The 27,614-nt window shown below is 41.4% G+C and overlaps 1 protein-coding gene across 1 annotated transcript in view; it reads left to right on the top strand.

Moving 5' to 3' along the window:
- csmd2 (CUB and Sushi multiple domains 2) overlaps positions 1–27,614 on the top strand; it is a 224,401-nt gene that overhangs the window by 122,660 nt on the left and 74,127 nt on the right. The window contains exons 14-26 of the mRNA XM_041052918.1: positions 2,299–2,489; positions 2,716–2,851; positions 5,217–5,411; positions 7,683–7,821; positions 9,486–9,673; positions 10,444–10,632; positions 11,223–11,339; positions 11,867–12,082; positions 12,861–13,049; positions 14,641–14,810; positions 14,949–15,105; positions 15,301–15,492; positions 21,113–21,239. Of these exons, the coding sequence (XP_040908852.1) occupies positions 2,299–2,489; positions 2,716–2,851; positions 5,217–5,411; positions 7,683–7,821; positions 9,486–9,673; positions 10,444–10,632; positions 11,223–11,339; positions 11,867–12,082; positions 12,861–13,049; positions 14,641–14,810; positions 14,949–15,105; positions 15,301–15,492; positions 21,113–21,239 (2,206 nt within the window). The remainder of the gene's footprint in view (positions 1–2,298; positions 2,490–2,715; positions 2,852–5,216; positions 5,412–7,682; positions 7,822–9,485; positions 9,674–10,443; positions 10,633–11,222; positions 11,340–11,866; positions 12,083–12,860; positions 13,050–14,640; positions 14,811–14,948; positions 15,106–15,300; positions 15,493–21,112; positions 21,240–27,614) is intronic.

Below are 27,614 nucleotides of genomic sequence, written 5' to 3'. Positions count from 1 at the left end.
TCCACTGTTGTATTATTGATAAGATAATAGGGTGGACAAAAAGCTGCAGTATCTAGATAAACATCGGTGAGCTGACTGACAGAGAATTTGCTGGCACAAGAGTCAATTTGGCTTCATCGTGCAAGGAAGCAATATTTATTTAGTTAACATTTAACAAGCTGTTTTAGTCATGTAGTCAGTGCACCATTCTTGTCTCTGTCATTGAAGTTGATAGAGTTAATAAGATGATGTGCTTTCCTAAATGCACAGTTCATTGCCTAATTGTTTGTGTGCTTAAAGTATCAGAGATATTTATTTATCCCCCGTTTATTAAAGTGACTTTTTCAAAATTGCTCTAATTTAAACCTCCACAACCCCTAGTTACTGTTGCTACCTTGGACAACTTACTGGCAGCAATTATGTTGGGGCACATTCTGTTTAGCCACCTGCTGCAGTGTATACAAAACAGTTTTTTATGGAAAATGGAAGAATGACACTATAAACAAATCACGCATGGATGCAAAACTAAGAGAAAACTTGTGATAAAGTCATTACCACCTCAGTGCAAACGGTAGAAGGGAGGAGCATCGTCATCTCTCAAATGTAACAGAGGATGATAATATTAATAATCAACATTTCTCCTTCACTGCTGGGTGAGCTTTTGACTGTGATTAATTTTATATTAAAAAGTCAATCTTGTCTGGAAATTCTAGTAGTTGTATCTCCACAGCTGAGCTATTTAAAGCTCCTGTGCACATTGAAATGTCTGTCTCATGTTCATTTGTGAAAGGAAGAAGTGTTTTGTGTTAGTGACTCATGTTACCTTACACATCTCCCTCCAGCTTTTCTTTGTTACCTCATCTACTTTGAACTAATCTATACTTAGGTATGGTGTTGATGTTGCATTTGCAATTAAGTTTAGGTTCTCACACAAGCAATCAGTATCATTATTACATGATCTTTAAACACCCTCCTACATACACCTGACCAGGTATAGAAGTCAGGATTTTCTAAGCAAATTGTCCGGCCACAGGCTCTGCCTTAAAAAGCCAACCTATGTCAATAGGTTGTCAGTCAATTAATCCCAGCAGGTGGAAGCAAGAGCAATTAACAAAGTAAGTAGACGGATCCAGATGACGACACTAAACTCACAAAACTTGTCAAGATCTATTTAAACTGCCGTGTAGAAATAATGTGAAGCAGGACTCTTTCTTTGCATGACCTGCTTCTCACCTCAGAATTATTCACAAATCAATTATAGTGGACAGTTGAGAAATTTCAACAGTGTCTCCAGAGGTGCCGCCATGTTTCAGAATTAGGAGCAAATAGCGATGACAGCCCAGGAATGGACTGTTTGTCCCATCAGATGCAGATGTCTCCATAAAGGGGAGCACAGTGCTACCTTTTTTCATATGGCTCCTGACCTAAGCATATACCTGTTTAGCTGTGCTCCACCTCCATGAACAGAGCAGAAATTGTGGGCTGCCTTTGCAAGGACGGCTACATCTGCCCAGTAACATCAAGGGATAGTGCCGTCGCCCTGTAAGATCATCCATCGGAACAACTGGGATGAAGTGACAACCTTGTCAGTAGTCAAGGGGAGGGGAATGAGACTCTTTTTCATTTTCATTGCCAGCACTTTTTCTTTTCTTTTTTTTTTTTTTTTTAACTAGACATCGATTGGAAACAATGATTTTTGCAGTTAGACATTTTCAAATCTGTGAGGCTTATGCTTCTTCTATCCCCAGTCTCATTCCACAGCATTTGCTTAAATGAGATATGTTGTTTTTAATTGGCTCTTCCTGTCAGATAAAGGTTTAATGTGCGCAGCCAGTGCTTCTGTTAGTAAATCGTGCTTTCCAAATTCAGCCTGCACTGTTTAGTTGAGAAATGGATAGATAGTGAAATGTTGTCACAATAAACCACAAACATCTTTTTTGTTATCTAGTGTTATTGGCAACTTTTATTGCATTCAGACTTATTTATTTTTTCATTTCCAATGATCCCTTTGTCAGCCTAAGGTTTCTGTCATTGTACACCTGTGTGCGCTTATGCCACAAGACAACAAATTGGTTGTTATGGTGGTGCCGTTTGAAATATGACTTCCTCCCTGGTCTGTTAGATGTCTACAGTAAATGTGGGATGTAAAGGTAGACTTTGACAGATTCCATAAAATGAATCAAATCATGTTGCCTTGTAGTAAACAAAAGTAAATGGAACTTGTACCATGTTTTCAGACTCCTAAACAATACTCATTTTTATGTTACTCTGCTTCTCTCTTCCTTCCTCTGTGTGTGTGTGTCTTTATCACCCCTATAGTTTCCTGTTTCTTCAACTTTACCACTCCATCTGGGGTGCTGCTGTCTCCCAACTACCCTCAGGAGTATGGAAACAATATGCACTGCGTGTGGCTGATCATCACCAACCCCGAGAGCCGAATCAATCTGGCCTTCAATGATCTCAGCATGGAGAAACAGTTTGACTTCCTCTCGATCAAAGACGGGGGAAAGGTAGCGTTGAATTATAAGCTGTTGTCCTCAGTTACTTTAAATGGCTCTTTCTGCAACTTCGTCTATTCACCTGTCAATCACTATCAATGACTGTGCTTGTCAGTAGGAAAAGCAGCCTCTATAATTACGTGTACAGTCTAAACACTATTTCTCTGAACTTCTTAGGACTTGCGAGTCATTTTATCTGTCTACTTTTCATCTGAAAATCTTCATCTGTCTTTGTCAGGCTGAGTCTCCTATCCTGGGTACCTTCTCTGGTGACGTCCTGCCACCCCCCATAACAACTAGTGCCCACGTGGCACGGCTGGAGTTCCTGACTGACCACACCTACACAGACAGAGGCTTTAATATCACGTTCACAAGTACGTATTGAATGCGACTTCAAAGGAGATAAAGGGAAGTCTTTAAAGCTTATCGCAGAAGTCCACCCTGACTGGATGTTTTGTATTCAAGATTGTTTGTGATGTGGACAGAAATGTGTGTGTGTGTGTGCTGAGTTTGTGTGTGCATGCATGCAATAGACCTCATGATTCATTTGCCATATCTATGTGCCTGTCTCCCACAGACTGCATTAACTCTTCCACCCATCAGTAACGCACTCCTTACACACTCACATGCACAGCCACATAGAGAAATGACAAAAACCCTGTCTTTATTGTCTAAATAGAGACTTGACATTTAAATAAAACCCAAACAAAGATGCAGCGCCCTTACCTGACAGATGCATTGCGGCAGTGCTCATTATATTCTATTCTGGGTAGCTGCTGACTTCTGAGGAAATTCCAGATGGATTTTATTCTCTAATGCAGTACATGTTGGCTGTATGCTGGTAAGCCCATTTCATGGATACACTGTACCGTGAGGGGTTGGCAGGAGTATTATTACATTCATTGCATATGCACTATTGTGTAATGAGCCTGATCTTTGCATTTTTCTACATCCCAATAGAAATATCTCCATACAAAGTGTCTAACCCTAACCTTATAAAACCCACAAAGCTATTTCATATATAATTAAGGTGCCCTCGGGAGGTTTGTCTCAATGAGACTTGGCATTAAGATTATCTGCTCTGACTCACTTTCATGCAAGCGATAAGATGCTATGTTTACATTTACATTTTTTCACATAGGAAGACTCTAGCATTTAGCTAGCTGAGAACATATTATTAGTAATTATAGTAGCTAGTTAGGTAGTTATTTATTGTGTCATGCACATAGAAGTACCCAGTGCACGTGCACTTAAAAGACACCAGAAATACATTTACTGTGATGAAACTTGTGCCAGACAAGAACAAAACTTCTTACAAATAACATTAAATTTCAAACAAAGGAATTTAATCATGTGTAGCGCTTAAATCATTATATAGTGAGAAGCGGGAACATGAAATTGATTTTATCCTCAATCTTTTTTGTGTTAAGCTTCTTATTGTAGCAGTGAGGACTAACATGATACTATAATATTTAGACAAAATCTCTAACACAGTAGTAATATTCCACTATTAATTATTCCACTAATAATAATAATAATTATTATTATTATTTAGTCCACTACACTGTAGTGACTGGTATTGCTAATTACAGTGAAGACTGCTTCTGTATCCTGCTCATAAAACCTCTTCTACTGTACCTAAAATAACATTCTTCAGCCTACCCAGAATGCTTTTGGGCCTCTGGCTCCAGCTCATTTGCAGACATGTCATCAACCCGACCCAGGTGCCTCTGTAATTCCACAATGTGGACAACACATGGTAGCTAATGCATTAATTAGCAAGTTAGATGAATAAATAAATAACCAATGCAGCATGGTGGATGAATGTCAAGAGCAGTTAATTGGAGATGACGCTTAGTTCCTGAGAACAGTGTCATCTAACTGCAGGACTGTTTTTAGGAGGGGGGGGTGTTGCAGGGCTGAGCGGACAACTTCCATCATTCATGTTAATTAAGGACATGCCAAACTGTATTGAGGGGATTTTTGGCACGTTAATAAATAAGATGATCGTGATGGATGAGGTGTGGCTGGCACTCTGTTTGGGTCCAATGGGTACAGAAGAGGGATTCATCAACACCTACACGTGTCACCTACTCGCGTGTGTGTACAAGAGTGAGAGCGAGAGAGTAAGTGAGAGAGATAGCGGCACAGGTGATGTATTTGTTTACACGCCTTGTTCCAGGGTTATGCCTCTTCTTACGTGACGGCGTGTCTCTGTGGCCTTTCTAACTGCCACCTGCTCAATGAGAAGTCTGATAGATAAAGTTTTGAGGATGCAAGAAAACAATTTTCCTAGTTTGTCTGCTCCACATATCATACAGAAGCGTCATCTGGCACGGATGATCTGCATATGGTTTGGTTTCCCACCAGCTAGAGTTACTGCAGCAGGGTGAATCAATGTGACTCACTAAGTGAAACTAATTTCTTCTTGTTAAATGCTGGCATTGCTAAATGCTGACAGTAGAGAGAAAAAGTTTTGTCAAGAAACTTGGGTAATTATTTTAAAATCTCCATGGAAATTAGCATCTTTGCACAGAAAATTTAATATGTGATGAGGATTAATACCAGCAGAACGACTGTGTGATCTGTGCTTTTTCTTGGGTTGTCAAGTGACACTTCATTTCTTGATTTCTTTTAAAACATTTCATCAAACAAATTGTTTTTTTTCCCTGTACACATGACATTCATCTGTCTCTTCTCCTTCACACTGACCCCACCTCCTCTCTGCATTTCCAATAGCATTTCGCCACAACGAGTGCCCAGACCCAGGTGTTCCCGTTAATGGGAAGCGCTTTGGTGAGAGCCTTCAGCTGGGAAGCTCCATCTCATTCCTGTGTGAGGAGGGCTTTGTTAAGACCCATGGCTCTCAGACCATCTCCTGCATTCTCAAGGATGGCAACGTGGTGTGGGATAATGCCGTTCCCCGTTGTGAAGGTAGGAAAGGAAAAGGTTACCTTATGTGATAGCCATCTCACAAGATGTTTTTTGAGTTTGTATCTGACCTGAACATTTTGGCCGCACCCTCCAACAATGTTTTTTTTTTTTTTTTTTTCTTTCATTAGATGGCATGAGATGAAGCCTAGTGCTGGGGACACATATTAGTGTATAAAAAAAAGAACATCTTTAGATTTACTGACACACTTTTTAATAGTAGTTGTAGATATTAAAGAGCTGAATGGGCCTTTATTCCATATTTTCTATCCAATAATCACACACTTTGCGGTTATATGTTTGTCATAGTTATGGCTGTAAATGCAAAAGTTTGGGCACCCCTGAGTCAATTCCATAGTTTGTTGAATTTTGAAGTGAAACGATGTAAATAAAACCCCTGCAGCAAACAGACATAAAAAAGAGCCCTTCTTCAATTATTAATGCACTGTTACTTTATATTTCGAGAGCTCAAAACGGCACATAAACTAATTTATGTGGCGTGTGCAAGAAGATCTGAAAATGAAGCTAACTGATGCCTACAAAGCAGGAGAGGCTATAAAAAGATATCAAAACACTTCCAGCTTGAAATTTCCACCGTCCAAAATGTCATTAAGAAATGGCAGTTAAGGTGAACGGTGGAAGTGAGGATGAGATTGGGAAGACCAAGAAATCTTTCTGACAAACTTCACGGGCAGAAAAGTGAAGCACAACCCCCATATGACTGCTAAGGAGCTGCAGGAAGGTTTAGCTGACACAGGAGTGCTGGTGCATCGTTCCACTGTGCAGTGTGAGGAAAGATTAATTTTAATGTCTGTTTGCTGCAGTGGTTGTATTTACTTCTATTCACTTCAGAAATCAACAGAATGTGTCTTTTGCCCCCGAGGGTTCAAACTTTTGCGTACAACTGAATCTGTGTAGCTCAGAAAAATCCTGACACCACGAGGAGTTAAGTCATTAAGAGGAAGATGTGCATATATTTTATTCTGAAAACGTTTGTTCCGTGGTCTGGCACCTCGTTAGCAGGGTGCCCACTGTGCCACAGCTCATATGCAACTGTTATAAACTGATGAAATGACAGTATGTTTGTTTTGATGTTCGCTCTCACTAGTGATGCAACATCACTGCATCTGAAAATTGTAAAGAGATTTTTTCCAGAACAGCCCAAATAGCAGACGGATTGGTGTTGCTTGAAAAGTTGTGCCAGAAATCAGTTTTGATTTGCTGCTTCTCTTAAACTGCTTTAATTCCATTTGTTTTACAACTGATGCAGATATAACTAATTAATAATTAATGTCCCAAAATGCTGTCGAGGATCACTGAGATCTGACTTGAGGCTAGTGATGAAATAGAGGCTTTGTTCTTTCGAATATCTGATGCAGCAGACATGCTGTGCTTACACACAGTCCGCTGAACCATCCATTTACCTCTCTGACTCAGTAGTCAATAAACTATTTCCAGCAAACCATAAAAGGCCAATATAGCTGGCAAAGCTAAGTTAAAGCTAGGTGTTAACCAGCTACGGTTCTTGGAAACCGGCAGTGGAGCACATGTGGCGCAGATGCGGCTGCGAGTCTAAGGGGCCTAATCGGGTTTGCTATTCATGATACGCAAAGGAGAATCCATTATTAAAACATGTCACTTCCCAACTTGGTCACTTGTATTCCTTTGAGACCATCTATCATACCCCCGCGTTTGTAGTGTAATGCGTTTTATAGATGTCCTTCAGTATGCTGAGTTGGCTGATTAAATCATTCCACTTCAAAGGGAGCGAGGAGCTGGCACTGTAACTAAGCCCTCCACTGTGCCTGTGTGTTCTGGTTAAGGATAGGCAGTTAAAGAGATGCACAGCGGTAACAGAGATGAGGGTAGGGGAGAGGGGTCGATGCGTCTCAAGTGTCTATTGTGCCAGCGATCAGAGATGTGCTGTTTTCTGTGTTTGATGGGAATGACAGCAGCACATTTTGTAGGAGGGGCTTATGATAGATTTGAAGACTACAGCGTAGGGGAGGAACCGCGTGCACTCACATGGATATGTGATGCACGCACTTGCGTTCATGCACACACACACTTGCAGGTACGGGCACGTTCTTTGGAGGAATGGTTAACCTTGAAGTGAGCTGCCACCAATTTACATCAGATAGACGGTGGCAGTAAAAGAAATGGGATGAGCCGCAGCTGATGCATGGGATCATCTATGGACACTGTCATACATCAGCTGTTTTTTTTCTCCCTCTCTCTCTCTCTCTCCTTGTCTTCCCTCTTTCTCTCCGTTAGCCCCATGTGGAGGCGATCTGAAAGCTCCCAGTGGGATCATCCTCTCCCCTGGCTGGCCAGAACTCTATAAGGAGGCCCTTAACTGTGAATGGATCATTGAGGCTCCTCCAGGCTACCCCATCAAGATCATCTTCGACAAGTGAGTCACCCGGATAGCAGCTGTTGTCACGTCAGTTTTTTTTTCTTCTTAAATTTTTCTTGCTTTTTCCTTCTCACGATTTCAACATGTGTGCTCACTCTTCTCTCTGCTTTCTATTACTTTCTTTAATCGTCTGTGCTTCCTTACTGGGGGGGTAAAGTGGTAGCGCTCTAATGCACATTAACCTACAGCCCCAAGCAGGATAACACTATGTTTTATTTAGTAAGTCCCCATAAGTATTTTATCCTTTCATTTGATACCCCATTCCCTGAATGTCTGCAGATATCCCTACAGTTTATACATGCACAACTACATATCTACATACACACACACACACACACTCACAGAAACCCAACCAAGACCTGCACGTATGTAAATGTACGTGTGTGTAATGTGTATGTAAATGGGGATGGTCTGTCAAGGGAAACCGGAGAGACGGGAGAGGAGGTAATTTGTCCTGATGTTTGAGAGAGAGACAGAGAGAGACATACAGTCGTAGGATCAAACACCAAATTAGCGTTTCACTAAGGTTCTTCCTTGCGAGCCCATCTCATCCTCGTCCCTGTCACGATAACACGTCATGCAAAATGAATGCAACATAAATGTTTGTCGCTCTTTAATTTTTATGTAACATCAATAAAATATCACAAACCGCTTCATTTACATGACATTGTTCTGAAACCAAGCAATTTATGCGTGGCTTTGAAGATGAAGGGGCTCTGGCAACGAGGACGGAAACACACAGCGCGCATGCACGCGCGCACAGACACACACACACACACGCACTCTGCACAGATGCACTCACCAAATCATGCCATATGTCTCAGGATCTCCTATAACGTAATGTCTGCAAAATTGGAAATAATTTAATTTAACCCTGCTGGTTTCAGAATGTCGATGAAAAGCTAAAAAGCAAGTTTTTCATCCAGCACTTCAACCTTGAGTTGGCCTTTGACAGCGATCTTTTTAAGAAGCTCTTGTGGATGAATAAAGGAAAAAATAATTCTGGGCTGGCATGATATTTAAAGTCTGAGATATTTTTACTTTCGCTGAAGGAATCTCTTGCGCTTCTGTCCCTCCGCAAACGGAGGTCGGTGCTCTCAGAATAGGACGTTGGAAAGTTCAAGGCGCCGCTTCTCAATGTCTGAATCCAAATAGGGTCCTGGAGCACACAGTATCCTATTTGGGTTCAGACACTGAGAATTGGCCCCTTGAACTGCTTGTTATATTTTTACTTTTGTCAGAATCTTGTTTAAACGAGCATCTGCTCAACTGAATAAGCTTCGTTCAAGCATCAGTTTTTATGCAGCCAGATGTCAAAAATATAAGAATCTATTTTTTGGAGCGGTTGATTTGTAGATATTTTTTGTAGTGTATTTTCTTATCAGTTCCAAATTTCACTTAGTGTTGCCCAGCTGCCCAAAAACAGATTAAATAACTCCGGGGCCCTGGAGTAAAAATGAAGTATACACTTCTATTAAACCACTGTTTGTGTTAATTCGCTTGAAGACAAATTTATTTTGACATATTTACCATGTAAATTTTGACACAGTCTCCTGTGTATGAAAGAGCCTTATCATTTCGGTTGATATTCTTCTTTAATTGCACTTATTTCCAAAAACAAAAAAAAAAAGTGCAAAAAATACCTTGTTTCTGGTTCTCAGGTTCCGCACAGAGGTCAACTACGATGTCCTTGAGGTGCGTGATGGGCGGTTCCCTTCTTCGCCGTTGATTGGCAGTTACCAGGGCACCCAGGTTCCCCAGTTCCTCATCAGCACCTCCAACTTCCTGTATCTCCTCTTCTCCACCGACAAGAGCCACTCCGACATCGGCTTCCGCATTCGCTATGAAAGTAAGGGTTTGGAAGTTGAGCACAAAGTCAAAGCCATACCCAAAGATAGAGGGTGGATATACTATAAAAGAAGGGGCCCATTCTCCCATGCTTCACAGAGCCTAATAGAAGTGAATCCATTACATACAGACCAAATCAGAGACAGAACAGCCGTAAGCCTCGTTCAACGTACTAGTACAAGCTATTGAGTCGTGGCTGTAAATACAATCTCCGCAGGCTCTCAATTTCACCATGAAGCCATTCTTATTAGAACACCTATAATTAGGAAGCAAATGGGTTGAGATTATTCTGTCAGATATCTCTGCCTTGACACACGTTGCCATGCTTAAAAATTCCATGTACACCTCCTTATGCGTGCACACACGCATACAGCACACGCTTTTCCCAACACACCGGTGTTCACTCATCCTGTAATTAAATACTTAAGACATTTCTACCTGTGTGACTCACACTGGTAACATTTTACACTATCCTTCTGGGTAAATCTCAGCAAATCATCGGTAATTCACAGTGAACGCTACTTTGTTAGAAACCATCCAAGGTGGACTGGTAGAGAGCTCCGGATCTTCTCATTGGTTAATTCCTGTTGATAAAAGACATTAGTGTAAATTATTTATCAGATCTTCTTAGAGAATGCAAACTGCCTTTTAACCTTCATTGACCTGCACCTGACCTATTGAAAACAGCACGCAGGTGGATTTTGTGTATGTGTCCGTGTGTCTTGGATCATGTCTTTATTCTCTCTTCGTCTTGTCCCCCGTCCTCTCTAGCCCTGCAGTTACAGTCGGATCATTGCGTGGATCCTGGTATCCCTGTCAACGGACAGCGTCATGGCAATGACTTCTATGTGGGCGCCTTGGTGACATTTAGCTGTGAAGCGGGGTACACACTTAGTGACACTGAGCCTTTAGAATGTGAACCCAATTTTCAGTGGAGCCGTCCCCTGCCTAGCTGCGATGGTACGTTCCATAATATTGACCTAGAAATGAATAGTCGCCTGCCAGATTTCCTCCTATTCATAAATGGGATTAAAGCTAAATTCATTGTTGTGTGTTGTTTCACATGAAAAATGAGAAATCTTTTTAAGCACTTTGCTTCATATTGCATCATATTTAAATTGCTGTATATTTCTGACTTACCATAAAATCCATATAAGATGATAACGTTTCTTTCTTCGACTTTTGTTTTAGACTTAAAAAGTTTCTTCCTCATTTCATCATAAATGTTTTATATGTACGGCAGTGAGCTTACCCTTTGATGTTTTCCTTTTTCCTCATCTGTAAATGCTTTTATATTTACGGACAGTATTGATTTCTGCCCACTCTGTAATGATATTGATGATACCACTCTCTCCTTTTTATGCTTTTTTTTGAAGGGCATCTCTTGTAAAAGACATTTTACCACATTGTAAATGCACAGACGAGTTTTGTCATTTTTTTTCTGGAAATTTTATTTCTGTCTTCTTTGCCCTCTCTGATTTCACCTCTCTGCTCTCTCCTCGTCTCTTTTTCTCTCCTTCATCTGTCTCCTGCGCGCTTCTATTCGGCAGCACTGTGTGGAGGTTATATCCAGGGCAACGTCGGCACCATCCTGTCACCTGGCTTTCCAGACTTCTACCCGCACAACCTGAACTGCACGTGGATAATCGAGACCTCCCATGGCAAAGGTTAGCAGACAAATTCCGTGTCAACACATGCAGCAGTCAAATTCAATTTCCCTTACAATGTCATTTCCCCCCACCGAGTGGCCTTTTTATTTTGCCGAACAAGCTGTCTCTGGATGACTGGAGTGCTGAGAGGCTGGCCTAGGGCTACTGCGCCACAGGACGACTCTCCGCTCTTGTCACCTTTGGTAGAGCGCTTGCATCAAATTGACACAGCCTTATTTGCAGATGCTCGCTCTGCGTGGGTGTAATGTGTTTGAAAAGTAGTAGGGGGGAGAAGACAGGGAATCAATGCTGTTTGCTTTATGAAACTGAGAATATTCTGTTTCACATGAAAGACTCCAGCCTGGAACTGTAAACTTTGTTTCCACTGAATTATAAGAGTCATTGTGTAATTATTTTTTTTCTTTACTTAATTGCAAATTCTAACTTTGCTGGCTCCCAGTTTACTAATACAAAGGTCAAACAGAAGAAGAGAATATAAACAACAACACATTTCAGCGCTGGGTCTTTCTTCTTCTCCTATTCAGGTGTTCAGTTCACCTTCCACACCTTCCACCTTGAGAGCCCTCACGACCATTTGTTGGTGACGGAGAACGGCAGCTTCTCTCAGCCCCTGTGGAGACTGACGGGCTCCACGTTGCCGCCGCCTCTCAGCGCCGGCCTGTTTGGAAACTATACGGCTCAGATCCGCTTTCTTTCGGACTTCTCCGTTTCGTACGAGGGGTTCAACATCACTTTCTCTGGTGAGAATGGATTTAGTATTTCAAAGTACGTTAATGACACAAATAGCCATGCATGGTTTAGAAGAGGCTACCACAGACAAGGAGCAAAATAATAATCATCTAAGAATGTCTTCTGGAAATATGTAATTATATGCACTTGAGAGTGAAAAATGAAATGCTTAACATCAAGAGAACTGATTAATTTTAAATGAATCAATTAGGATAGAGCACAGATGGCCCTTTACCTACTGAGAGCATCATTTCACCTCCTTTTGCTCTCACAGCACCCCCTGATATGAACACCTGGATATAGTAAAAAGGCAAAATATAATAAACTATCGCTGACAGTTTAAAGTGCCATATAACACCTATCTCAGAAAATATTTTGCTTCACGGGAAGGATGAAAAGCAGTGGCTAAATGGATGAAAGGTTGAATGTTGTTGAGATTTCATTACTTGCAACGGCCCTTCAGAGGTACATGATGCTGTAATAATTTCAGGAAATGACATTTAGTGTTGGGACTTTTGGATGTGAAATTGGATTTAGAAGGGATTCAACATACTTAAGCATGGTTTACCCTCCATATTATCTGTGGAAACATTTCCTCAGATAAGTTTTAATTTGTTAAATTTACACTCTCCCGCTTTTAAACATCATAGGAGGTTGCATCAATGATGTGATATCATCAGGGCAAAAATAAAAAGTACAAAACAAATAAAAAATGAATAAATAAATAAAATGAAATCATTATTATTGCCTTTAATGTACTTTATGTTTTTTCTTTCTCCGTTTCTGCAGAGTATGATTTGGAGCCATGTGAGGATCCTGGAATCCCACCCTACAGTACCAGAAAGGGCCTGCAGTACGGCGTGGGCGACGCCCTCATCTTCTCCTGTTTCCCAGGTTATCGACTGGAGGGTCCTGCGAGGGTGGTGTGCTTAGGGGGCAGGAGGCGGGTGTGGAGTTCCCCTCTGCCAAGGTGTGTTGGTAGGTGGTCACATGCTTTATTTTGGCTTTTGTCACTCCCCCCTCTCCCCCTACTGTAATCCCTTCACAGTGCCATGTCACCTCACTGGCCCTTTCACATACACCCACTCATTGAGAAATGTACAAAACTGTCAGTCACGCCAAGACGAGACATTTTCCTTTTCAATTCTCCTCATTATCATCTCTTCATCCACCCACATTTTGTCTTTCCATTGGATAGCTTCCCAGAAACAGCCTTTTTGACTTTGTCCAAATTATATAGAGCAGCAGCTCTAATGAGGATGACATTAAGGAGTTGAAATATGTTAATTATTGATGCTGCTCATCGCTAGTGCCTGAGAATCATGATCACGGATCAAACTGCGAAGATTTAAGTCAGTGTGATGATTCTGTGATGCACCAAAACCTTAAGAGCTGCATTTGTGTGTTGATATGAATGCAGATTTAATCCTAATGATGGGTAAAGCACTCGCCATGATGACGATCGACCTTGTGTTTGTCCTTTTCATGTTTTTTTTTGCTAACATACTAAAAACACTGTTAAACAGTAAGTGCAAAATGGAAACAGCAGTAAACTACTACCACTTATTACTTCATGGGAATATCTTTGCCACTTGCACATTTCTTTTTTTTTTGTTTCTAAACTTAGAAAGTAATTTGTAAGCATTAAGATTTTGACACTGTATTGAAAACAAGTAATTACAGTTTAATAGATGCTAAATTTGTGAAGTCATTTATTTCCTTCACCCTCACCAATAATATTATAATAATGGTTTCTAAATGTTTGTTTTGCAGTGTTTACGCATGTGTGAAGTAGGTCAAGCAATTTCATGACAGAAAGACCATCCTTGCCTGCCTCCTCTGCTCCTGTTTAGCATTCTGTAGCTCGTAGCTCTTGGTCGTTTTTGCCCGTAGATAAATCCAGATCTTTTAAGGATGACAGCGATGACACATTTTGTCATTTTCATACTTCTATCACATTCAGCCTTATTTTAGAAACTTCATACTTTTCCATAAACCTCCCAAACAGTTCTATCACCTCACTACATTCCACCAACTCACTACATTCATAAAGTTCAAATTCGGGGTACATTTGTGGTCATTTAAATTCTGGCAGCTATTTTTCTATTGAAAACTGCCCCCCCCCCCCCGCCCTTCTTTTTTTTCTCTCTCTCACCTTCGTGATTCAGAAAAGGCAATTTTCAAATAGAGCTGAAATTACTGTTAATCATATTCAGATTGCAGTGTGATTATGATGATGAGCCACTCAACATTCAGGTATAGTCAGTGACCATATTCCTCTCCCCATCTCCTCTCCCATCTCCCTGTGCATGACCGCATGAATAAATCCACTCTGAGTTTCAAACATATAGCGATTGACATGTCCTCTGCTCTCTCCAACACCACCTCCCTTCCTATCTCCCCTCTCTCTCTCTCTCTCTCTCTCTCTCTCTCTCTCTCTCTCTCTCTCTCTTTCTCTCTCTCTCTCCCTGTCTCTCTCTCTCTCTCTCTCTCTCTCTCTCTCTCTCTCTCTCTCTCTCTCTCTCTCGCTCTCCCTCTGTCTCTCTCTGCTCCCTCTCTTTTTCTCTAGCTGAATGCGGCTCATCCGTGACTGGCATGCAAGGGGTGCTGCTCTCACCTAACTACCCCGGTTACTACGGCAACAACCACGAGTGCATCTACTCCATCCAAACGCAGCCTGGCAAAGGCATCCAGCTACGAGCACGAGACTTCAGACTGGAGGAGGATGACATACTCAAAGTGAGGGGGTGGGGGGAGATATACCCTCCTCATGTGAATATGCAGTCTTGTTAGCATATCTGTGTGTGCACACCTGATCATGTTAATTCAGACACTTCCTCCCACGCTCTCTTTCTCTCTCCCCCGCCCCCCTTCCAGGTCTTTGACGGCAGCAGTAATAAGGCTCGTCTGCTGGGGGTGTTTACAGGCAGCGAGCTGCTAGACACAACCCTGAACTCCACCTCCAGCTCCATGTGGCTGGAGTTCATCAGCAATGCAAATAACACCAGTAAAGGCTTTGAACTGCACTTCACCAGTGAGTGAAGTGCACAAACACACACCCACCTGAGTTTATATTTAATATTTTACATCTCAGCATAGTTTGTATATTCTTGTATTTCATTTTTCAACTCTTGCTGTTGCCTGTGCAACATAAAAACCGCATACATGCTTTCTTCTTCAGCACCCCCCTAATCCCTGCACTTGTACCTCCTTTACCTTCCCCTCTCAGGTTTTGAGCTGGTGAAATGTGAGGATCCAGGTGTTCCCCAGTTTGGCTACAAGAGGGAGGACAAAGGTCATTTTGCAGGGAGCACGGTGTCGTATAGCTGTGACCCAGGCTACACTCTGAAAGGCCCCGAGGTGCTCACCTGCCTGAGGGGGGAAAGGAGGGCATGGGACAGCCCCCTCCCACTCTGTGTTGGTGAGTCACATGCTCGTCTCATACAGTATGAATGCTGATCAAGTGGGACCATGCTGTTGGCTGAGGATTTGTTTATTTGCTAATATTGGTAATACTTCTGCTGCTTGGGTGTTGAGACTTGTATTACTGTATTTTGTTGTGTCATTATTGCGTTGTGTTATGTCAGGAGAGGAGGAAGCACACAGATCCTTTAATCAAGTAAAGGTATTAATACCACCATGTAAACCCAGTGCAGCAATAGTGTTAAAATACTATAAAAGTAAAGGTATTTCTGAGCCTTACATTATTATATGTGTATATTTTGTTAAAGTATAATATTGGATTATTATTATTATTATGATGGTTTTGAGATGTGAGCAGCAGTTTTATCTTGCTGCTGGCCAAGTTGAAGCTAAAGTGCGTACATACTTTTGGTAGTTTAATTGTAAAAACTCTGAGCCAGTGTATTTTGTCTGAAATAACTTTATGTCAAACTGATTAGTGGGTAAAGCTGTCATGGTAAATGTAGCGAAGCAGAAAGGTAAAATTGCATAAAATGGAAATTCTCAGGTAAAGTGCTTCAGCATTGTATTTAACTTTTTACATGACTAAATGTACTGTAATGTCAGGCACCTTACGGGATGTTCTGTTATTATGCACTATCCTGCCATACATCAGCGTGCAATTACCTTACATCACTTTTTGTTGCTTTATGCTGTGTTAAGTTGGACTGAAATGTAAGGTTATGTAAAATAGCATTGTGTTGTGTAACGTTATAATACAGCATTTGTCAGTGGTTCTTTTGCTGTCTGGCCCACAGCTAATCCAAACCAGTTTCAGTTGTTTAGCTGAAAAAGATGTCTGACCTAGTTCCTCATCCTAATAACAATGTGAAAATGCCAGTGCAGGTTTAGGAAAGCGATGTGGTTTGTTTTAGCTCTGCTATTTTGGGTCACCCATTTGGTTTCTTTCCCAGCGCCTTATTCGCTGCATTATCTCATTCAAAATGACTGTGTCCTATTTAACTCCTTATGTTCACATTGCATCATGGTTATAAATTCTTCCTTTTCATTTTATTTTTTACTAACATAAAACTTTCCCTAAATTAACTTTACGCCTGAGCACATAGGAAAGCTGAAGGTATATCTTTTTATATGTAGAGTTCATCTCCAGTTCACCATCTGTCACTTGTTGCTAGCTGGCATAACCATGCTATGCATTATTTTCAGAACTATTAAACTGACATATGTAGACACACATACCGCCTATATGGTGTGTAAGGGTGACAAACCCAAAACAGTTTTTTTGGATCTTCCCCTGGGTGACATTTTTGACAGAGTCTCTCAGAAACCAGCCAGAAATCTTGGTAAGGAGAACAAGCAGAGTGGTGTTCTTTGACGTCAGCCAAGGTGATTAGAATAATATTGCTTGGCTCCCTTTTCAACCCAAACTGACAGGTAATTTCACGTCTGGGTATAAACAACATTCAGCATTCTGTATATCTCTGAACACGTTTGTCCTCCCCATGCCCCTTTCACTGCAGATGATAGCCTAACAGCCAGAGTGAATTTGGGAGCAGATGAGGGACTGCTTCTGTTCGTAACGGTGGGATTATTTTCCAGCAGTTGGGGACACACTGAACATAGATGAGCAGGGTGTAGCGAGCAGGGCAGGAAGGAGGATGAAATGGAGTTTAAACAGCGGGGAGAGATCACATCCTGAAAGTCACAGGAGAGGAAAGTTGCAAGGTCAAATCCCTGAGCAACTCTAGGTTGGACACTGAGGTGTTAGCATGGTTGTATTTTATAGACACTTGATGTTAAGGTGCACATCCAATGTATATAGTTGCAATTAAATGTCTTTAATAATATTTTTTTATATTTTGTTTCTTTATATTGCAAACTGTTTCTTACATTAAGACAATATGATCACACATTTTAATCCCTTGTATAGACGGAAATTTTATTTTGTGTAGAGGGTGAACAACAAGTGAGTTAGAACCTGGGTTGATTTCAGAAATATGTATGGAGTGACATAGACTGAAGGGACAGAGTAGCTGAGGGAGCTGTACTGCCATGGCAGCACTGAGCAGTTGTTTCTTAGGTCATAAGGCTAGAAGAAAGCGATGGCTTGGCCTTACTGTGATAGATCACCGTCTTCTGCTTTCACAAAGAAACAGCAGGTTTTCTTCACCAAGAAAAGCTTGAAGAGAGACTAAAATCTCAGCAAGAGTATAATGATTAATTAATGTTCACAGTTTTTTTTTTTTTTTTTTTGGCACTTCCTTCATTTTCTCCCTTTTTCAGACAGTGAAAGCAAAAAGTACAATCGAATCTTTCAAATAGTTTCTGCATCAAAACATATACTCATATATTTACAGAATGCAGGCAAGTGTGCGGGCGTAATGTTTTGTGTATTTATGCTTTGATAGCGAAAACGATCAGAGGCCAACTCTGGTGATCATTGCCATTTAAATGTATAATGCATGATGGAGATGGAGAGTGTAGCAACTACTACACTGGAATTTAAATTTCTACTCGTTGAAAACTGGGGCACCGTTTTCAGTTGAAATAAAATAGACAGACCAGATGAATTAGTCTTTTAATCAGAAGTAGTAAACTGTCGATACACGGATCTGTCTTTGCTTTGAAGGAACACATAAGACCACGATTTGGTGGTAAATGAGGATATTTATTTGTAGCTAAACATCTCTAAGCAACTGATTAAATGAGGCAGTAATCATGACCAAATAACAAAGTGGTCAGAATCAAACCAATGAATGTGATTGATCTTTTGAATGAACTGATCATTTAGTTTGACGATAGTGAAATGGAGTATGTGGTTCAGAGCACTGTAGAATGCTAGGGGGATAATCAACTTCTCTGGTACTTCCAGAGCTCTACCTGACATCAACTCTTATCACAGACACAGAAGTAAAGTTTGCCAACTTTTGTAGAGATCGAGTTGGAGCTGAAGAGGTTGTTTTTCGGTGCTGACTTCACTCATGACTCAGCAAAGCAACGCCCCCCAAGACACAGCAGTTGCCTTGCACTGATGGTCAGGTAGCGGGGCTTGTCAGCTGATCTGGCGACCTCACTCCCAGGTTGATGGAGCAGTTTTAAGGCTGATGATGATTCTTGCAAGCAGGAAGAAGAGGGTAGGCAATGCAGCCTTTGCTGGTTTCCTGGTCCGTTGCAGTTGTGGTCAGATATATTTCTTCCACAATAACTCTCCTCAAATATTCTCGTTGAATAGCTTTGAAAGTAATTTTGCTGGCTGGATGACAAAATTTCCAAAATACTATCGAAGGAAGACTTACTGAATGTACGAACAAAAACACAAAGAAACTGAGGCTTGTTTCAGCTAAAGATTGAAATGCTCCTGGGCTTAACGAAGAGAAAAAAGAAATTGCAGGAAGACAAAGTCTGGAAAAATAAAATAAGACTGGAGAAAAGGCTTGGTGAAGCAGTTACAAGAAAATCTTGAAAGGCAAAAATAAAAATAAAAGAAACAAAAAAGAACGAAGAAACAAACGCAAAGAAGAACGCAAAAAGGCAGTCAGGTCTTTTTCTAATCTGGCAGTTCTTAGCATATATAGCATGCGGAGAAATGGCCTTTGGCTCCCAAATTGTAGCAATCTGGTCTTTTCTCACTGTGGAGATTAATTTGAGGTTTTATGCGCACATTCATCATTTTATCACTACAATCAATCAACAGTGATTTTAAATATAAATTGTATGTCATAGTGTATTACATAGAATATTAAGGAGCGCATCTGGTTTGAACAGTAATCATCGTTAGCACATCAAGGAATTATTCAGAATGATACACAGGACTAATTAACTGGCAAGATCATTTTCAATACTTTTAATAGATGAAGGAGTTAGCAGCACGTTAGTTAACAGCAACTAATGTGATTAACAATATAATAAAATACAGTCTTGTACAAGTAATATGTTTACACTTCAGGTCTAATGGTCACTGGGTGGCAGTGTGATAACACGGCAAGCACTGAATTAATTTAACATTTAATAACTTGTGTCACACAGCTTAAACCAAAGGTTTCATTAAAAAAAAAAAAAACCTTTGATTTCATAAAAACGCAGATTCTGAGAATCTCTGAAAAGGTCTATTCAAACCCACTGTTTTCTCTTAGTGAATTTCAAGAAAGGAGGGTCCTAACTACTTGAGTGTGAAGGAGAGAGACAAGGAGAAAAAGAGAAGAGAAACAAAGGAAAAACTGATCTGCAAACCGAAGGAAAGACGAGTTTGTTAAATGACAAAATGTCAAAAAATGTTTTTGTCTTACGTGCGTGTAAACCACAGCTGGTCTGAGCTGTTTCCCTCTGTGCATGTTCCTTAGATGGGTACTTCCCTCTTGCCTGTTTGTCTCTGTTTGTGTGTGTTTCTACCGTATTTGCTGTGTTTGAGTACACAGCCTACTTGTCAGAGATGGATTCCACAACCATCATCATCACCATCATCATCATCAGTATGATTCCTAGGCCTCCATTTTCCTCCTGTTTGAAGGAGCTATTTTCCTCTCAGTGGAAGGAAAAGAAACACTTTTACACTCCTCTTGTCATTTGAGATGGCCTCAAAACTGTGAACAAAAACACTTCAAACCTGATGTTGTAGTAGAACATTTTCTCTGTTTTTCATTCACTTTTTGGAAAAGGGTAGGAGGCGGTAATTGAAGGGGGGCTGGAAATTGCTTTTCAGTCACAGAGCGTTTCTGATGGCAATTCATTACTTGAGGTGAGAAAAAAAAAACCTCCATTCTTCCTACTGTTGTTGACCAAATGTTTTGGCCTCTGATTTAGCTTTGTAGTTTCACAGATGTGCGTTTGTTGTTGTCAGTTATTTTGGAGAGACTGATGCTGGGTCTGTGCGGTGTACCTCAGGGGGCCTTGTTGAACTGTGATATGATACTAGAACTATCATATTGACTACCACTAGTACTACAATCCCAAATATAAGCCTGCTCAGTAGCATTCCTCTCATGATTCATGACAAGTTTTCCACTGTCTTGGTCTGATCTGTTGCCTTTCATGTTCCCCAGTAGATACTAATATCAGAGATGCTTCCGTTATGGCGACCGTGTTTTCTGCTCTGTACCCACATACTGTATATGCTGGCATAACAGTATAAACTTCTTCCTTAAAGTTACCCTGAACTCGAGTCTGATTTATTGAATCTTGTGTTGTTCAGTCAACAAGTCCATCAGCTTTCAAAGGCAACAAGATGAGATCATGGTTGAGATGGTGGATTGCCTCCGCTGAGCCAAGAAGATGCATTGTATATTGAGTTGGCTGCTCTCCCTCCTATCATTCAAATTGCAAACAGGATGATGAAGCACATCACATTTGAGTATATGACCGCTCTGTCAATAATTAATAATGATGAGAGGAAACTGCTGTGATGCACTTTACTGGAAGTGGGATGGTGCAGTATCTGGTATGTTAAGTATGTTAACCTTGCTGTATCCTTTTATTAATTTGACTTTCACAACACTGATGAGATTGTGCTTATTTTGCACATGTACCTTTTTTTTTTTTAATAATTTTTATTTTACTCCTACTCATTTTTCACCTCCTGAAATCTCTCTGTCTGTCTGTCTGTTTTTGCCTCCTCTTTGTAGCGGAGTGTGGGGGCACCATCAAGGATGAGCCTTCTGGTCGTATCCTGTCTCCGGGCTATCCAGCTCCCTATGAGCACAACCTGCACTGTATGTGGACCATCGAGGCCGCCCCTGGAAGCACCATTAGGTCTGAGCAACACTCTTTGTTTCCTTTTTCATGCTTTCTAGTTTTCTGATTACATTGTTCTTTTCCAGGCTTTCTTTCAATCTACCACCTTTCAATATACTTCCAATTTAGCCCCACTTTTGCAGTGGTATTCATCACTTTCACAGGCTGCTGTGTAATCAATCTTCAGTGAGCTGCTATTGGCCAACAGTGAGTTACTACTGGGCGAGGGGAAATGCCACCTCAGAGCCTTCAGATTTTTAGACCACACCAAACAAAGTCAAGTGTTCCCGGTAAATTCTGCCTCACAGATGGATGCACGTTAAATCCTTTACTTTCATGAATTTGATGAAATGTAAACAAGCAAAATCCTGCAGTGGTTTTCACTCAGGGTTTTTGTTGATAGCTTTCTAGCCGATTTAATCTCCTTGAGCTTATGCTGTAGTACTATATTCATTCACTGTGATATATATTGTGTTGGACAATATATAGATACTTGAGATACTATAGATATTTTCTCTGTAATTTCTCCATCCATCTGCCATTGTCAAGCAGCTCATCAGGGCCAGGGTTACAGTGGCATCAGGGCAAAGCAGCTCAGATGCCCCTTTTCCAAACCTCATCCTTGGAGGATCCCTAGATGCTTCCAGGACTAAGATAATGGGATGATTTAGTTTGTTGAGTGTGTTCTTGAGCTGCCCCAGGGTGTTGATTACTGGTGGGTTGTGCTGTGGCACACCCCCACAGAGAGGCTGGGATCATTACCATATGACATAGTCAGCTTATCGCCCATACTGTGTTTTGTTTTTTTTTTTAGGCTCCTGAATAGCATCCAGCTAGAAAGCAGCATTCTCTTTAAATTTCCATGGTGGAATTTCAGGAATAATAAACTGCAGAATAATACAGAATAATTAGTTTCCATGTTCTCAGTTTGGATGTTCTCTGTCCTGTGGCTTTCAGGGAAGAGAACAGAGACATCGCAGCACCCTTAGTTTGCCATTGTTACTGTATTTTGCATGAAATGCAATTGACACAATGGTCAGGAAATATTATAATTGTGCTGTTAATGAAACAGCTTGCTTTTTCTTTACCTCATCTCACCCAGATCCACCCCAGCAATCCAACCTATACCCTTGTCCTTCCCCTTCCAAAACACCTCCTGGCTCCCATGTGTAACCAGCCAATTCGGTCTTCCTTTAGTTGAAAGATAATTCAAGGCTTTTAATTCTTTAAACCAAAGTGCACTATCACAAGTGCATACTAAACATTTTTAACAAGACAGTGTCCTTGTGGATATTGAAGCCTCAGCCCTAGTGGTGTTAGTATTATTCTGCGGCCATTAAGCTACCTTGGATGGCAGAGTCCCATATCAGCATGCTTATGAAAACTACCATGTTTTGACAGCATTGAAATGGAGGGCCATTACACTGTAACCATGGGACAAAATAGAGTGTGCCTAGGTACTTGAAGGAACAGTGCTCAGGGCGCAGTGCTCTTCAAGGAGACTACTGTTAAATCCATGAGTGCATGCGTATATGAAGGAACGTGTAGAAGAGGCAGAGAACACAATAGATGGTTTAAGTGGGAGGACTATAATCTCTTTTCACATAAATTGGATTAACTTTTCCTGGAAGATCACAAGCTAATCATAATAGAGCATTGTATCTTTGTGACATACATTTTTTCCATAGACATTGTTGTCTAATTTTAGGGGACAGGGTGCAGTTTCTGATGAATGCATACGTCTAGAGACATCAACAGACATTTGGTATCTGTGCTGGTAGTGCTCTGTAAGGCTTTAAACACAGCCATCTTTGGCACTTGATTGTTTCAGGTGCTTTCTAGCTTCATTTTGGTCATTGTTTCATTTCAGTTCCACTGTGCTGCATGTCCTAATACTTTGAGTATGTACTGTGTGTATATATAGGTTCTTGTCCACTGTTCCTTATCACTTTGCATTAATTTCACAGTTCCATGTGGTTAAGCACATGGATCTATTTGTGTGCGGATGTTGTCTCATAGCTTGCACATCTGACATTCCCGGGGTCCCTCATGATTGCTAGTTTAGGTTCATTAGTGCCTTCACTACCTTTGGGTCCCTGGCATTCCTCTGCAAGGTATGCTCCATATCCATGCCTTTGATCCGACCCACGCAATTCATTATTGAGAAGAATTTGCAATGCATTAGCCCAGGGATTCCTTGTATATCAAATGATGTAGATGAAGGTAGCACACTAATCAAACCGCGCCGAGTCTGTGAGAGACCAGGAGTTGTACCGTGTGACAGCAGACATCTAAAATGCCTACGGACTGCTTTGCCGAGAGTTATTGATGGAAGGAGTAGCTGGGTGGCAGAGAGTGGAATACAGACATAAAGAGATAATAACAAGATAAAAGGAATAGCGATGATAACGGAGGCAATGAGCCATTTCGCCGATGGAGCATTCAGTAGTTACTGCTACAGAGATCAAATGAGGGATCTTGGCCACATAGTACACTGAACAATGAAGCCATATGTATTTATCTACGAATTGGTATTTAGTAGTTTGTAAGAAGCATGCCCTCTAATTTGAGGGCTTCAGTGTAGTTAAATATGGCGTACAGTGTGGGTTATAATAACTGTATGGTGCTGTTTTGACTGACTGTTGTTCACAAGGCATCAATAGAACTAACACAGTACTGTATGTGAAGAGCAGGGAGACCATTGTAATTAGGCCCATAGTTGAACTCTGTCTATAGTACAGTATGACGCGCAGGGGAGAAAGTTAAGCAATCGGCTGCTTAATTCCTCCTTTATTGGTTTGCTGTTTCTTTCATCTCGTTCCTCTCTTACACACACTTCAGTTGCGCAGTTGAACCAGTGCATGTATCAGTAATATTTAAATCTTCAATTTACTGATAAGTTAAGAGCATACAATATATTCACTGAGCACTTTCTTAGGTGTACCTGCTTATTCATGCAATTATCCAATCTGCCCATCATGTGGAAGCAGAGCAGCACATAAAGTCATGCAGATACAGGTCAGGAGCTTCAGATAATGTTCACGTCAAAGAATGGAGAAAAAAAAACGTGATCTCAGTGACCGTGGCATGAATGCTAGACAACAGTCTCCAACGGTTTACTGAGAATGTTGTGAAAGACAAAAGAACATCCTGTGGCAGTTCTGCCGACAGAAAAGCCTTTGTTGATGAGAGACGTCAGAGCAGACTGGTCAGACTGGTTGGAGCTGACAGAAAGAGGCTAGGGTAACTCAGATAACCACTCTATACAACCGTGGTGAGCAGAAAAACATCTCAGTCACACAACATTTTAAACTTTGAGTCAGATGGACTACAGCAGCAGAAGACTGCATCAGGTTCCACTGCTGTCAGCCAAGAACAGAAATCTGAGGCTGCAGTGGGCACAGGCTCATAAAGACTGGACAGCTGAAGACTGGGAAAACGTAGCCTGGTCTGATGAATTTGGATATCTGCTGAGGCTGCAGATGGTGGGGTCAGAATTTGGCGTTGGCAGCATGAATCCATGGATACAGCCCGTCTTGTGGGAGCAGTCCAGGCTGCTGGTGGTGGTGTAATGGTGTGGGGAATGTTTTCTTGGCCCCCGTCTTCACTTTGTGCCCTTCTTAATGCACCATGTCACGAAACAAAAGTTGCCTCAAACTGGTTTCATGAATATTACAGTGTGTTCAGTGTAGTTCAGTGGGCTCCCTAGTCACCACATATGAATCCAGCAGAGAACCTTTGGGATGTGGTAGAACAGGAGACTGGCAGCTCGAATGTGCAGCTGGCAAATCTGCAGAAATGATCTGATGCAATCATGTAAACATGGACCTCAAAGGAACATTTCCAACGATCGAATTCTTCACATATGACAAAATCTCAGCTCTAAAATCCGTCTTAAAAATCAAACACTGTATGTAAATTATTTTTGGGGTGGATTTTCCCTTTAAGGAGCCACATATACCACTTTTCCAATGCAGTGCATCACCCATTACAGCATTTGTCATGCTCTGTCACAGAAATAGTGCCCTCAGTCTCAAATGAATATGCACATATATTTCACTGGGTTTGCACAACCCAAAACATGGTTTCATATATTATGTATTTCTTTCCATTTGTATGTATAGGTGTGTGTATGTTTCTGTTTCTTCCTGAGAGCCAATTTGTGTTTTGGACCATTTGAAATAAGGATCCTTTTCTTTCTTTACACAGTGAAGTTATACTGGCTTGTTCATACTTTTTTAAGGCCAAGGTTGAGGGATAAGGAATGAATGTGATAAATGGATGGTGGTCACAAGTGAAAGGCTGGCTGTGTGTGTGTGTGTGTGTGTGTGTGTGTGTGTGTGTGTTCTTTAACCTCTGCTTTTATCTCTCTGATTCATTTCCCAGTTTCACAGCTCTTCCTGTCTGAAAATAATTGTGAGCTGTCCTTTATCAGTATGATAATGCTGCTTTCATATTATTGCATCATGTGCCTCACAGTACTTGAACTGACCAAAAGTTGCTGTGACCACAACTTGGTTCTGGCGTCAAGAGAACCACAGCGAGTCGTGAGTCTGGTCTGCTCGGTGTCTGGTAAAGCCTGTGGTATGGATGTGTCTCAGCCTTGATGAATGATCCCACAGGGACAGCCCCACAGAGGCCACATCCACACATACTGATGAGGTTAGCTCTTAGAGTGACATTGCCTTTATACACACAATCTCAATTAGTTAAGAGAAAGCAGGCAGCTGCAAGCGTATGTTCGCTATTTCTCTTCTTCCTCATTTCCTGATACTACACACACACACACACACACACACACATACACACACACACACACACATACACCCATACAAACCCCCACAAACATACTTATTTATCGTCCTCATGCACACATACATACATCCTACTCGGAAGACTCCCCCACAGGACTCGTGATTGCAGCTACACTGCTTTGTATTCATAAGAGAGAGTCTCAGCACTCTCCATTTCTCTCTTTATTACTCTCATATGAATACAGAATAGTTAAGGCAGAATCAAAGGAGACCTGAGAAATCTCTTCTGTCCCTCTCGTCCCCCATCTCATCTCCTCGCAGCAATTCCTCTGACACTTGATTGAACTATTTTATCTTGTTAAGAGGGGGACAAGTGTAAAGGAGAGCCCTCATCCGTAAACTTCAAAACATGGTTTTTTTATGATTCCGCAAAACGTTAATTTTCTTTTCCTTAGTGAGGACATACAGTAATTTCGCTTCTCTCAACCTTTTGTTTTATTCATCCCTCACGTACCCCCCCCCCCCCCCCCCTCACACACACACACACACACACCCCACCCCAAACATTTGTGTTATGTGCAGAAGTTGTCACTAAATGGACTCTCCCCACTGGAAGCCAACACTTCTCCTCTAAAATGAACAGCTTTGGATTACAAGCTGTGAAGCATTTTGTTCACATTAAACGAGTGTGAACTTTTACACACACACCACACACACACACACACACACACACACTGTTCTCTCTGCCACACAAATTCCAGAGGTGGCTGTGGTGGCAGGGTCTGCATCACAGAGCACACGTACGTATGTATAAAGCAAGAAAGACGTGGAATGACCACAGAGAAAGCTTTGACGAAAAGATGACCAAGAGGATTGGTTTGTTTAAAGAAGAGCTCAGTCTGCATCCCCTACACGTGCTCTACAGAGACCTCTGAGTTAAAGAAAGAGAAAGTCAGTCATGGGTTTTACATGCCAGAATCGACATCAGCATTTACCTATTACCTTCCTGCTTTAGACTCTTATCCTCTCACCATCGTCTCTTTTTCACTATCTCCTCATCCCACCCCCATCCTTCACTCTCAGAAAGTGACAAGGGGAGATAGGCTATTTAGATCTTGTATAAAAAGAACCAATTATCCTAACATGCAACCCACGTCCATCCTATCCATCCGACTGCTCAGCACAAATCCCTCCATGCTTCAGAGCTTCCTCTGCTCTCCATCAACCTCTTATCCTCCTGCCATCATCCTCTTCTTCCAGCAACCAAGCAATGATTAACGTTTGGGCTTGGTTTTGTGTTCCCTCCCTCACCTTCTGCTTTCCCTCAGTGTACTTCTTTCTTTCCACCCACCTCTCCATCTTTCTTCTAACACATAAATCTGGAAATAGAACATGATGCCATTCGGTGTCTGGCAGTCGTGAAGGTTGAACATGAGGCCTGTCAACACATCAGCGTGGATCCAGCACGTGACTGCCGCTTGACTCCTGATGTTGCCCGTGCAGATCCCCAGAACGGTCTTTTAAGTCTTTTACGCTCACTCATATCCTCAGTGCTGCCTCCATACACACACATGTGCACACATTCGGTACATATGCGCATCAGTATTCTATGCAGGAAGGCACACACGTACACATATTA

Source organism: Toxotes jaculatrix, chromosome 13, assembly GCF_017976425.1.
Source record: "Toxotes jaculatrix isolate fToxJac2 chromosome 13, fToxJac2.pri, whole genome shotgun sequence".
In the NCBI taxonomy this organism is placed as follows: Eukaryota; Metazoa; Chordata; class Actinopteri; family Toxotidae; genus Toxotes; species Toxotes jaculatrix.
Note: the sequence above shows the minus strand (reverse complement) of the source record. Positions and strands in the feature narration are given on the sequence as shown.